We start from the raw sequence: 13315 nt of genomic DNA on the forward strand, positions 1-13315 counted from the left end.
TGGTTTAAAGGGTGTACGCATACGTTACTTTCTTTCACTGACGGTTATATTTCTAGTCTCATCTGTTAGGAGTTTCGCCGTTAACCGCACGGAGAGCTCGCAACGGGTCAGATTTGATTTGACGCCGTCCGTTGAGCTCGCGAGCCGAGCGGGAAACGAACGGTGACGACGCGACACAGCGCGATTCAACCGATAAAAACTGAGGGAAAAATACTTACGCGAGCGAGTGCTGTTTTCCGTTTCGTCCTCCGCCGTAACCTGTTTATCCTTAAACAGCGAATCTGAGATTTGTCAACCTCTCCCTTCGTCCCGCAGCCATCTTTCTCCTCAGATTGCACGGACACACCCACGCGCACGGGACGCTGTGACGTTACATTGGAGGGTGGAGGCCAAGGCGAGAGGTGTGTTGTTTTGCTCGGAGCGCCACCGCAGGCGAAAATGGTGAATTGATGAAGTGGAGTATGAATATTAATGTTTCTCACGTCGACGTTGAGTTGGTTTGTAACCTTTAAGTAGCGGCCAGACAAGACGCGTAATTAATATTGATGAGCTGGTCATGGTAAGTCAAATTCGTCCACTGCTGTGCAGAAAAACACAACTTTGATATAGGGTGAATTAAGGGTGATTGGGACAGTTTTTGAATTTCCGCCTTGTGCAAGGTTTGTCATAAATGAAAAACATAATCTCAACACATGATACATTTCTGTAATACTGAAGATGTTAACTATCCATTTGAGGAGGAAACAATGGTATATTCTAATAACTGAGCAAAAAAAAAAAAAAAAAAAAAATTGGTAACATTTGGGTGATTGGGACAGCACATCTTTCCATTGATTTAGGGTAGTGTAAGCATATTTACTATATTGCACATCATACTTTGATATAATTTTATATGCAATATTTCGTTTTCTTTTCATCATCATTAAGAGTCCATGTTTATGTTTGTTCAACTCTATTTCTCAGTTTGTAAATCCATCCACAAAAAAAAGCTTTAAGTCCAAAAGTCTTCGAAAACATTTAAAAATCAAGTAAACAAGTAAAAAAAAAAAGGAAAAAAAAAAAAAAAATGCTATAGATCCAAAATTCATACCAAAAAAGGAAGAAAAAAAGTAATCTGATCCAAAAACCTTTTTTTTTTTTTTTAACATTTGGATGAGAGGTTGGATGGGCCCATCACCAATTCACTTTTTGACAAACACATTTAACCTGCACAAAACAATGGTTCTCTATTGCAAGGCTAATAATTTTCTTAATTAGCAAAGCCTTTAAGCACTGTCCCAATCACCCAAAATTATACTGTCCCATCCACCCATCCACCCAAACTGTCCCATTTGAGAAAATAAATTCGATATAGTTATACTGTCCCATTTGACCTTATGACCTTATATCACCCTTAATTCACCCTAAATGCTGCCACCAAGTGGTAATTACATTTTTTTTACCTCCCTGATATAATAAATGAAAAAACAAGAATAATTCACTTTCAAAATATTTTATTGACAATAAAGTATATGTCATATTTTACATACTGAATACACTATAGTTTATAGAACATTGTAATTATAAAGATAGCTCATTGTCTATGTTTTTAAGTCCGAGATAGATACTTGATATATTACTTTTGAAGCAGCATACTAAAAAACTATTTTTACCTTTCCTCAGTTACCCTATTCCTCTCTCTAGAGTTTTTAGAAATCACACAGATTGCTGAGCCAGGAGGAAACTGCTTACCTGGTTCCTCTGGAGAAATGTTGTCATGGCAATGAGCATCATGTACCTGTGTTATATGGGTGGGGTTGCTTGTTGTTATGACACAGCTATGTGGTCAAACAATGGTTGTGTTTCCTTCATCTCTCTTGTAAAGTTGTTATAAATTCACTTACCTTCATATTCTTTTGTAAATACTAAACATGAACACAAATCGCTGGACAAGGCTTTTGGCACGGCAGCGCATGAACAAGAATGCTGATGAGGAAGAGAATAAGGGAGAAGAATCAAATAAGAAGAAAGAGGAGACTCCAAAAATAAAGTGAGTTTTAGTTAAAACAGTTTGTCACATTTGTTACTGTAATGTTGTATTACAAAAACTTTATGAAGTTCAAGTCTGACAAGAAATAATTACAGTTCTTTGTTATTTTAAGGGGTTTTTGGATTAAAAAAAGTAGGCCATATATAAAGACACTAACACAAAATGTTCTATATGTCTCTCTCAGCTGGAAGGAATGGATAATTGATCCATCTGAAGAGTTTTACTACACATGGTTGCAAATTATGATACTCCCTATCTGCTACAACTGGGTCATCATAATATGCAGGTAGGAGAACATTGAGGTTTGACTACTTTACATCTGTACCAATTTATGCAGTACACTTTCTTTTATTTCATTTTTACCTTTTGAAAAGAACAATATATTAAAATAAAATTGTTACTGTAAAATGGCAACATTAACTGTGAGTGTCTGTGAAATGAAGACACTAAAAGTTTAGTTCTAAAGTTATTACAAATATGACGGTATAATTTGGATTTCAAGTCTTAACAGTAGTTAATTTGCTTAGAAATCATTATTCTTGTGTACCGGGAGAACTGAATTTAAAAATTCTATGTTGTTAAAAGGACATGTTTCTATGCAATTGAAGAGACATATTTGGCAGCATGGCTCACCTTGGATTATATCTGTGACTTGATCTTTGTGCTTGACACAGTTATTGGGTTTCGCACAGGTAAGTGTGCATCATGTCTCTTTATTTGTTTGTTTATTGCAAGTATCCTAACTTTTAACTTAATTTTGCTGTAGGCTACATATTGACTTTACCATAGATTCATATAAATAAATATTTATAATGAATAAAAAAATTTTGTCATAGTTTTTTCAGCATCAAATTGCTTGTTTTCTTCTTCTTCTTTTTTCATTGTCACTGTACAAATCTTCCCCAGATTGCCACATTGGCCTTCTGGAAAACACAGACACCCTTTTACAAAAGGCTTTCTCTTCACAGGTTTTCTTGAGCAGGGTATCATGGTGCGAGACTTGTCCCGTTTGAAAACGCGTTACATACGCTCCTCTCGATTCACATGGGACATTGCCTCTCTGTTGCCCACTGATCTGCTCTATCTGAAACTGGGGATACACACACCTCTAGTCCGGGTCAACCGCTTCCTGCGCACGGGCCGTTTGAACGAGGCCTTGGACCGCATGGAAACGCGAACATCCTATCCGAACACCTTCCGCGTTGCCAAACTCATGCTGTATATCTTCGTGCTCATCCACTGGAATGCCTGCATCTACTTCTCCCTGTCTAATTACATAGGCTTTGGTGCGGATCCCTGGGTCTATCCTAACATCTCCGACCCGGACTTTGCTTCCACGAGACGCCAGTACTTCTACTGCTTCTGGTTTTCCACTCTCATCCTCACCACAGTGGGTGACACACCGACACCCGAACGTGAAGAAGAATATCTCTTCCTGATCGCAGACATGTTGATCGCCGTGCTGGTGTTTGCATCTGTTGTGGGGAGCATGGGGGACGTGATATCAAGCTTACGTGATCGTGACAATGTGTTTTTTCCCAATCACGAGCTGGTGAAGGGTTATCTGCGCAGCCGGCGCATCAGCAAAGAACTGCAGAAACGCGTCAACGACTGGTACCAGCATCTGCACATCAACAAGTGGGTCTTTCTATAGTCTGTGAGCCCAAACAACAGTATTTAAAGACGCCAAAGCCACATCTACACTAATGTTTAAAAGTCTGCGGTCAGCAGGGCCAGATTTATAGGCACGTGCCTATGCTCACACGTCCAGGGGGCCCAATTACAATCAGGAGAAATATATAGGCTATATTTAAATTATAATTATTATTTCACTCTAATGTTAAAACACTGTAAGATGATTACTATATAAATTAATTAACACAATTTAAAATAAATTGTTTAGTTTGTAAGTTACTATAAATTAACTGCAAACAGCAGTTTTGTTTGCTGTTTTGGGGAGGTAATATTATAGCAAATGTTAAATACAGCAAATTTCAAAGAATTTCCAAACCTGTATGAATTTCTTTCTTCTTCTGAACATAAAAGAAGATATTTTGAAGAATGTCGGTAACCAAACAGTTAATGGGCCCCATTGACTTCCATAGTATATGGGGGAAAAAATACTATGGAAGTCAATGGGGCCCGTCAAATATTTTGTTACCGACCTTCTTTGAAATATCTTCTTTTGTGTTCAGAAGAAGAAAGAAATTCATACAAGTTTGGAATAACTTAAGGGTGAGTAAATGATGACAATTTTCATTTTTGGGTGAACTATCTCTTTAATCCAACCCTGGGGTCAGAACAATATGTTTAAAGAAATTTATACTTTTATTCAGCTTTTATTCAGCTTTGCCATCACAGGAATAAAATACATTTTAAAATATAATAAAATAGGAAACAGTTCTTTTAAATTGCAATAATATCTCAGAATATTTCTGTTACTATATTTCTGATCAAATAAATTTGTTCTGACCAAATTATGTGTCTGGAACAGAAAGATCACACGGGAAAACGAGATTCTTCAACATCTTCCAATCACACTTCAGACAGCAACCGCCGTGAGCGTGCATCTGCCCACTCTGTCTAAAGTCACCATCTTTCAGAACTGTGAGAAAAGTCTGTTGGAGCAGCTGGTACTTAAACTCACCCCACAGGTTAGAAAACAGGTGGCACACCTGGACAGGATTAAGTCTAACATTAGAGTCAGTGGAACCGAGTCTTGCATGTTGTACTTGACCTCAGCGATATTTTTTATGTTTGCTGTTGTCATTATTGGACTGTATAGTTTGCTAGTAAATCTTGCAGTATTATACCTGAATCTCTTCTATCCTCTTTAGGTGTATAGCCCGGGAGAGTACGTATGCAAGAAGGGTGATGTAGGTCATGAGATGTACATCATTAAAGAGGGGAAGCTGGCAGTGGTTGCAGATGATGGAGTCACTCAGTTTGCTGTTCTGGGGGATGGAAACTTCTTTGGAGAAATCAGTATCCTGAATATCAAAGGTATAAATGCAAAAGACCAGTACAGTATTCACTACATTCAGCATAATCATATTCCTCATAATTAGTATCCACTACAATAACAACATACTGTATATCCATCAACATGGTTAAAACACCTTCTACAACAACAACAAAAAATGCTTTTTATTGTTTTGGAAATATAAAAAGTGTTCTCAAGACTTTCCTTTGAGGGCTTAGAAATAATAAAGTAATTCCCTTCTTCTATGCATGATAGTTGACCTGACATTAAACATTCTCCACAAAGTTTAAAAAGAACCTAATAATTGACCTTAATATTTTTTATATATATTTTACTCAGCGGAATGTCAAAGCTACTGTTTTCCATACAAGAAATGTGGATGATAATTTATACAACAAAAAATAATCCATACAAATTCCATATCTACTATATTTTACTAAAATAGTCTTCTGAATCCATATAATAACAATACATTTTGTTTTCCTTCATTTGTTATCCACTATCAAATTTCTTCAGAAGACTTTGCATGGATGGATTACATTTATGGAGCTTTAGTGTGTCTTTTAGTGCTTTTGTTGTATGGAGAAAAAAAAGAAGCTTGAGCTGAAAATCTCATTTTTTTTGTAATAAAATAATATGGGATTTGAACAGCATGTCAACAAAAAGAAAAGCAAATTTAGCTGTATTATAACATAATAAATCACCATAAATATCACATAATTCATCACAACTCTCAATAATGCACAGGTAACAAATCAGGAAACAGACGAACAGCCAACATTCGCAGCATTGGTTACTCGGATCTGTTCAGCCTATCGAAAGAGGACCTTACTGAAACACTTCTTGAGTACCCTGCTGCCAAGCGCCTGTTGGAGGAGAAGGGTCGTCAGATCCTGACAAAGATGGGGATGCTGGAAGAGACAGATGAAGGGGAGGGAGCGGTGGAGAAAACAGAGGACAAGGTTAACCGTTTAGAGGCCTGCCTAGAGACGCTGCAGACCAAACTGGCTCGGCTGATCGCTGAACTGGAGTCTAGTGCCCGCAAAATGATGCAAAGAGTGGAACAATTGGAACTGCAGACAGAAGGATGGGAAGGCATCGTGGCCGAGGGTGCACAGGGAGAAATAGAAGAGCAGGAAAAGGTAAAAGAGAGGGAGGTTGGGGATGGGAAAGGAGAAGGAGAGAAGGAAGATGAAGAGGAGCCAGTGGTTGAAGGAGAGAGAGGAGAGGGTGATGGAGGAGAGGAGAGCCTGGGAGAAAAGAAGAATGTAAAAGAAAATGAAATAAGTGAAAAGGAGAAAGAAGAGACAGAGGAAGAGCTAATAAAAACAGAAACACATCAGGATCAGAAAAGAGATGAAAAGTAGGTAGAAAATATATGTAAAATATACACTACCATTCAAAAGTTTGGGGTCAGTAAGATTTAAAAAAAATATTCAGTAAGGATGCTTAAAAAGTGACAATAAAGACTTTTATAATGTTACTTTTTTTTACTTCAAATAAATGCTGTTCTTTCATCAAAGAATCCTTTGTTATGGTTTTTAACAAAATAAATTCACTACTTAAACAGTAGTGAATATCAGTGTACCATAATATACAGTACAGTCCAAAAGTTTGGAACCACTAAGATTTTTAAGTTTTTAAAAGAAGTTTCGTCTGCTCACCAAGGCTACATTTATTTAATTAAAAATACAGTAAAAACAGTAATATTGTGAAATATTATTACAATTTAAAATAACTGTTTTCTATTTGAATATATTTCACAAAGTAATTTATTCCTGTGATGGCAAAGCTGAATTTTCAGCATCGTTACTCCAGTCTTCAGTGTCACATGATCCTTCAGAAATCATTCTAATATGCTGATCTGCTGCTCAAGAAACATTTAATGTGTACAATTGTACAAAATATTTGTGTACAATATTTTTTTTCAGGATTATTTGATGAATAGAAAGTTCAAAAGAACAGTGTTTATCTGAAATCTAATCTTTTGTAACATTATAAATGTCTTACTGCCACTTTTGATTGATTTATTGCATCCTTGCTGAATAAAAGTATTAATTTCTTTAATTTCTTTTCAAAAAAATAAAAATAAAAATTCTTACTGACCCCAAACTTTTGAACGGTAGTGTATAACGCTACAGAAGCTTTGTATTTCAGATAAATGCTGTTCTTTTGAACTTTCTATTCATCAAGGAATCCTGAAAAAAAAAAAAAGTACACAGCTGTTTTCAACATTGAAAATAATCATAAATGTTTATTGAGCAGCAAATCAGCATATTAGAATGATTTCTGAAGGATCATGTGACACTGAAGACTGGAGTAACGATGCTGAAAATTCAGCTTTGCATCACAGGAATAAATTACTTTGTCAAATATATTTAAATAGTACACAGTTATTTTAAATTGTAATAATATTTCACAATATTACTGTTTTTTACTGTATTTTTAATTAAATAAATGTAGCCTTGGTGAGCAGACGAAACTTCTTTTAAAAACATTAAAAATCTTAGCGGTTCCAAACTTTTGGACTGTACTTTTTTAATAAAGGAGATTGAATTTAATAAAATTCTGGCATTTAGATACGAAATAAAGTCTGTACTGTTATAAATGTATACGTTTTAAGTGATACATTAAAGGAAGGTTTATTACCATTTGAGAGCATTGTTTTTTATTTAACAAAGACAAATTAACATTATTTTTTACATATTATATAAAATTATATCATTATTTTTGATATATTAAGTTAATTAAGTTATATAAAGTTAATATATTATATATATTTAAATATTAATATATTAAACATATAAATATAATACTTAAACTGCAGCAAACATCTTTGGAAATCAAAGCTACATTATATGCTCCCACTAATAGCGTTGCTTGGCTCCATTCAGACGCTAGGTGGCAGCACATACTCCAGTTTCACAGATTCATCAAAACATGAAACCAGAGGACATCAGTTTGGCAGTAAATGTCTCATACAATTTCTAAATGAATTGAGCAACTAGAGATCCATCTTAAAATTCTTCAAAAAAGAGGATTTACTGAAAAAAAGTTTTGTTTTTTCATGAAATAACACCTCTACAGAGGGGCCATGGTGGGAACTCCAGTAATATACGGCCCACCTAGAGTCCTATGGCCCTCCTTACATGTCAGCCTGGTTCTCATGGTGTGAAATTTCCTACCATGCAGAGTTCATTGTTTGTTAAAGTCCTTACCACATTCTTCTGCATTGGTAAAGAAAATTGTAAAATGTAGGAATTCAATGCTCTTTATCTTTGCTCAGTGTGCTTCTGTGATTGCATACTCCATTGGAAAAGGGAAAGCTGCAGTCAGCAATCAATATACTGCAGTGCAGTTTATTTTAATCATCGCACCCTCTTAATTGAGTAAGTCTGATAATGTTCTTCTTCAATTAAGCAACAAATTAAGAATACTAATTACGTTGGCTCAAGCTAACTATTATGCATGCCTAAAATGTTGTACATTATCCAGTTAAATTGTTGGTATTGACATTACTTTCAACTTGGTTCACTCTCACACTCCTGCTTTGGGCTGATGCACCAATGAAATCCCTAGAGAGTTTGTTTAAAACACATTACAGAGCATGTGCATGTCTTATCTTGCTTAATAACAAATCAAGTGAAATCAAATACAGAAACAGCTATTTCTTCTCTCTTTTCCTCTGTTTGCTTCTCTGTGCGGTGGTGGTGTATCAGGGGCCTGTCTCAACTACACTCCTGTGCCGAGTCCTGCTGTGGTAGCAAATTACTGGGCCTACCACTGGGTGATAGTGTTACCCACTAGAGCTGATCGCCGTTGTCAGGTTAGTCTCTTAAAGATTATGACTGGACAAACAGCAAAATGAGAGACTTTAGTTCTCATATAACTGGAAAAAAAAAAAAAGATATGAGGTCATTAAAATGATTAAGAGGAAAAGTATAACAACACTCAGGTATACACTTTATTTTTAATGTAAGAGCAGGCAATGCCAACTTGAATGTGCAAGGCTTATGGTGTCATTCGCTTCCAGTTATTTTACCTGTACAAAAACGGTCTGTTATGCTGCTTGATATTGCAAACTGGTATTTGTTATGTTATTTTAAATTATTATCATCATCATAAACACAGGGTTTGTTGTGCAAATAGTTGCACTTGGCTTTTCTTCTTGTTATTTACCTATAGTGGCTAATGAATCAGAAGTTTCGCACATTCAAAGAAAATAGCTTACTTCCATGTTACAAAATAAGGTGGATATGTTACACAGAATGCATACTTAGTATTCTTAATAGAGTGGTGCAGGGATTATGTCAACCTGAAAGACTAATTAACCACTGATTCCTTGATTTTCCTATGGGTTTTTAAAATGGGGTTTTTCAATTAAGATCTATGGTAAACATAAGTTGACGATACTTGGACGTTTTGTTCTACAATCAAAAATGCATTTTGAAGCTGTTTTGTTTATTTATTTATTTATTTTAAAAAAAACATATGTTTCTAATAAGTAACTATATAAGAATGTTTGGGGTGTGAGTGTGTGCAGTTTACATTGTAGAACAAACTGTCCAAGTATCGTCAACTTTTGTTTACCACAGACTTTATTTTAAAAGCACAGACTCCATTATAAAAGCCCATAGGAAAATCTCGGAAGAAACACTGGCGAATTAGTCTCCCGGGTTTTGACGTCATCCCTGCACCACTCTATAGATCTTATGCACCAGCGTGCAGCCATCTTTAAAATTTTGTGTTTGAACTTCCGTTTTAGTGGTAGCTCTGTATATTTCTTTGGCATCACAGTTGAAGAGGAATTAGCTGGTGAAGTGGATTTACTTATTGTAGAGTTAATGAAAGTTCTGTTATGACAACTCTTGGAGTGTTTGGCATGGTAATGGGTATGACAATGTTGATATGTTTGGTCTTGGCGGAATGGATCTGCTACACTGCTGCTGCTTTTATTGCTGCTGCTGCTGCTTTATTGCTGCTGTAGGTTATTGCTGCTGCTGCTGCTGCTGCTTTATTGCTGCTGTAGGTTATTGCTGCTGCTGCTGCTGCTGCTGCTTTATTGCTGCTGTAGGTTATTCTTGCTGCTGCTGCTTTATTGCTGCTGTAGGTTATTGCTGCTGCTGCTGCTGCTTTATTGCTGCTGTAGGTTATTGCTGCTGCTGCTGCTGCTGCTGCTTTATTGCTGCTGTAGGTTATTGCTGCTGCTGCTTTATTGCTGCTGTAGGTTATTGCTGCTGCTGCTTTATTGCTGCTGTAGGTTATTGCTGCTGCTGCTTTATTGCTGCTGCTGCTGCTGCTGCTGCTTTATTGCTGCTGTAGGTTATTCTTGCTGCTGCTGCAGGTTATTGCTGCTGCTGCTGCTGCTTTATTGCTGCTGTAGGTTATTGCTGCTGCTGCTGCTACTGCTTTATTGCTGCTGTAGGTTATTGCTGCTGCTGCTGCTTTATTGCTGCTGTAGGTTATTCTTGCTGCTGCTGCTGCTTTATTGCTGCTGTAGTTTATTCTTGCTGCTGCTGCTGCTGCTGCTGCTGCTTTATTGCTGCTGTAGGTTATTGCTGCTGCTGCTGCTTTATTGCTGCTGTAGGTTATTGCTGCTGCTGCTGCTTTATTGCTGCTGTAGGTTATTCTTGCTGCTGCTGCTTTATTGCTGCTGTAGTTTATTCTTGCTGCTGCTGCTGCTGCTTTATTGCTGCTGTAGGTTATTCTTGCTGCTGCTGCTGCTTTATTGCTGCTGTAGGTTATTCTTGCTGCTGCTGCTGCTTTATTGCTGCTGTAGTTTATTCTTGCTGCTGCTGCTGCTGCTTTATTGCTGCTGTAGGTTATTCTTGCTGCTGCTGCTGCTTTATTGCTGCTGTAGGTTATTCTTGCTGCTGCTGCTGCTTTATTGCTGCTGTAGGTTATTCTTGCTGCTGCTGCTGCTGCTTTATTGCTGCTGTAGGTTATTCTTGCTGCTGCTGCTGCTTTATTGCTGCTGTAGGTTATTCTTGCTGCTGCTGCTGCTGAGCAAGTACGGGACTTGCTACTTCCAATACATACATGACTTGCTGCTCCGAAGCAAGTAAGACATGCTGCTGCTGTAAATATAGCATACATGAATTACCTGTAACAAGTGGAGCTGGGAAAGGTGAGGGGTTTCTGAAAGCGCGCTGCACTGCTAAGGCAAATTCTTCTCATGTATTTAAAGGTTGAGCACCGCAAGCTCATTGGCTACTAATACAGCAGGAACAAATCAGCTGCGCCCTATAGATAACGATGTGATTACTAGCAGGTTGAGTTAAAGGACCCATTAGCCTGCACCATCTAGACAGAACTTTGTATTTATTACGATCATTGTAAAGTTTGAAGTGGATGTCATAACAAATGTCAGTAGACCAGGAAGATTTTAAAATGAGCAGTTTATTTATTAATCTGTAAGATCTTACCTTAATGCTGTGGAAATACAAACCGAAAGACAGAACACAACAAGCGCAGAGCTGAAAAGGGGTGGGGCTACATAAGGTCTATATAATGAATGACTTTTGAACAACAACATTATTTATAATATAACACTGAGAATCGATTTGTACTTCTTCCCGCACCAAAAAGGAAAAGAATTATGTATTCAAATGAGATAATATTCATACATCTCAGTGAGATTTCGCAGGTGTTTGAGATACAAGTGTAAATGTTGCCATTATTGCTTTAGATGCCCAGATGTTCTCTGCCAAAAGAGGCTTGATATCCAATAAAACTACAATTACAACAGAAGACGCAAAACCTTGGAAAATAATATCAGGAAAGAAAATCTGATGTTCCCTGTCTTGCATTGTAAATGTGCAAAATGTGTAATAAAAAGATTTAAAAAAAATCCCAAATTGTCCATAGAATAGAAATAATAGATACCGCCATATTATATCATGGTGTGTCCCCAACTTTGCAGTTTTGGCTGATGGTATGCTTTCCAGATGTTCATTTTACTCTTTGAAAGTAACTGACCACTCGCTTTAGCCATATGATTAATTTTTCGCCCGTCAATCACAATCTGTCATGGATTATGTCAATTTAAAGCGCGTAATTCAACATCAACAACCCGAAAAACAAAGCGGCCCTGCGCAAAGCAGACTAGAGCAGATGGCACGTAATTGCCTTGAGGTGGAAACGGGGCGTCCATTTTACAGGTCTCGCGGGACTCGGTCGCAGCTCTCCTGTGAAAATACAGGTGCGTTTGTTTTTGTTTATCTTTCTCTCTAATCAAAGTATTGCCATAATCATTGGAAAACTGTCAGTTTAGAGTGTCATAATTCACACCGAGGGACGTCAATTCATGCGCCACTCATTCTGGGGACTTAGGGGCAAACTAGGGAAGGTTAACCCTCTCCACAAACACCTCTCTGTGATAGATGCATCATCTGCTCCTCAGATTGGAGGAGGAGGTATCTATAAATAGCCAATTGCAAGTTGTGATCATAACAGCAGCCAGAGCTACAATGGAGCAGGTGTGCAAATGCTTCAAAATGAATTTTACCCAGCATACACACAGCTTTAGTGGTGTAATATGTTCTATAATTTCATTTATAAATCTGTAGTTCTAAACTGATTGGCAAGTGTGCGGATGTGTGTCTGCTGCTAAGACAGATAGGAGGAAATAACTTTTCTGAACTTGGTCTCACTAAATTCAGGTACTGTTTTACCATTTGGTGTTGTTGTATGAATGTTCTCATAGCACATATTTCTATGCGTGTTTACCATTTGTAGTGGATTGTAAGTTTTGTCATGTATAACTGGTTCCACAGCATTTCCCAGTAATTAATTATCTAAGCAGGGACACACAACTGACACTCAGGGGAGGATGACAGAAGCTTTTAAACAAATCCCTGCGCTTCTCTGCTTGGCTGTCTGTCACCTTCAACACTCACGGACTGCATCTGTGCACCTTCCCAAATGCCAGAGTATGTGTCTTTCTGGCATTTCACAATCATACTGCTTCCAGATCCCTGGCACACTTTCACGGAGCATCCACACATACAGCGATTTGCAGTGACCGGAAGTCATTCATTTTCAATGAAAGTTGGCAATTTATGGCGACATGATCGACAGCAACTGTTGGGGATGCAATATGAATTCCAAAGTCCCTATTAAGGCAAGTCGGTTCACTCGGCAGCCATTTTGGCAACACCCCGGGCAGTTTTTTTCTTTCTTAGCAAGTACAGCTTCTCTTTATGGAAGCACATATAGGGGGGAAAAAATGCTTTGGTAAATCATAATTATGAATAAAAAAGTTGAAATTATGACATACAAAGTCGATTATGAGATAAAAAGTC

At 37.4% G+C, this 13315-nt stretch overlaps 2 protein-coding genes across 8 annotated transcripts in view; one reads left to right on the forward strand and one right to left on the reverse strand.

Moving 5' to 3' along the window:
• Positions 1 to 356, reverse strand: part of fhip1b (FHF complex subunit HOOK interacting protein 1B) — a 29125-nt gene extending 28769 nt beyond the window's left edge. The window contains exon 1 of the mRNA XM_048193922.1: positions 219 to 356. The gene's annotated coding sequence lies outside the window, so the exon portion shown is untranslated. The remainder of the gene's footprint in view (positions 1 to 218) is intronic.
• On the forward strand, positions 265 to 6534 carry cnga4 (cyclic nucleotide gated channel subunit alpha 4). 7 transcript variants are annotated; one of them, XM_048193925.1, is made up of 9 exons: positions 265 to 401; positions 1684 to 1790; positions 1934 to 2029; positions 2214 to 2315; positions 2615 to 2721; positions 2998 to 3667; positions 4524 to 4683; positions 4867 to 5032; positions 5760 to 6534. In XM_048193925.1, the coding sequence occupies exons 3-9, from the start codon at positions 1953 to 1955 to the stop codon at positions 6377 to 6379; spliced, it is 1902 nt and encodes a 633-aa protein (XP_048049882.1). In that variant the 5' UTR covers positions 265 to 401; positions 1684 to 1790; positions 1934 to 1952; the 3' UTR covers positions 6380 to 6534. The 7 variants fall into 7 exon arrangements, with proteins under 7 accessions (XP_048049882.1, XP_048049886.1, XP_048049883.1 ...); XM_048193926.1 differs by having other exon boundaries at positions 268 to 401; positions 1663 to 1790; XM_048193927.1 differs by lacking the exon at positions 265 to 401 and adding an exon at positions 452 to 559 and having other exon boundaries at positions 1663 to 1790.
• The last annotated feature ends 6781 nt before the right edge of the window (positions 6535 to 13315 follow it).

The sequence above is a fragment of the Megalobrama amblycephala genome, linkage group LG6, assembly GCF_018812025.1.
Source record: "Megalobrama amblycephala isolate DHTTF-2021 linkage group LG6, ASM1881202v1, whole genome shotgun sequence".
NCBI lineage: Eukaryota > Metazoa > Chordata > Actinopteri > Cypriniformes > Xenocyprididae > Megalobrama > Megalobrama amblycephala.

Bases quoted from the DNA above. Each gene is read 5' to 3' on its own strand.
- cnga4 (XM_048193923.1), top strand. From the start codon at position 1,911: ATGAACACAAATCGCTGGACAAGGCTTTTGGCACGGCAGCGCATGAAC. The intron at 3,668-4,523 runs GTGGGTCTTTCT...TGTCTGGAACAG, and splicing joins CAGCATCTGCACATCAACAA to AAAGATCACACGGGAAAACG. The intron at 4,684-4,866 runs GTTAGAAAACAG...TATCCTCTTTAG, and splicing joins TACTTAAACTCACCCCACAG to GTGTATAGCCCGGGAGAGTA.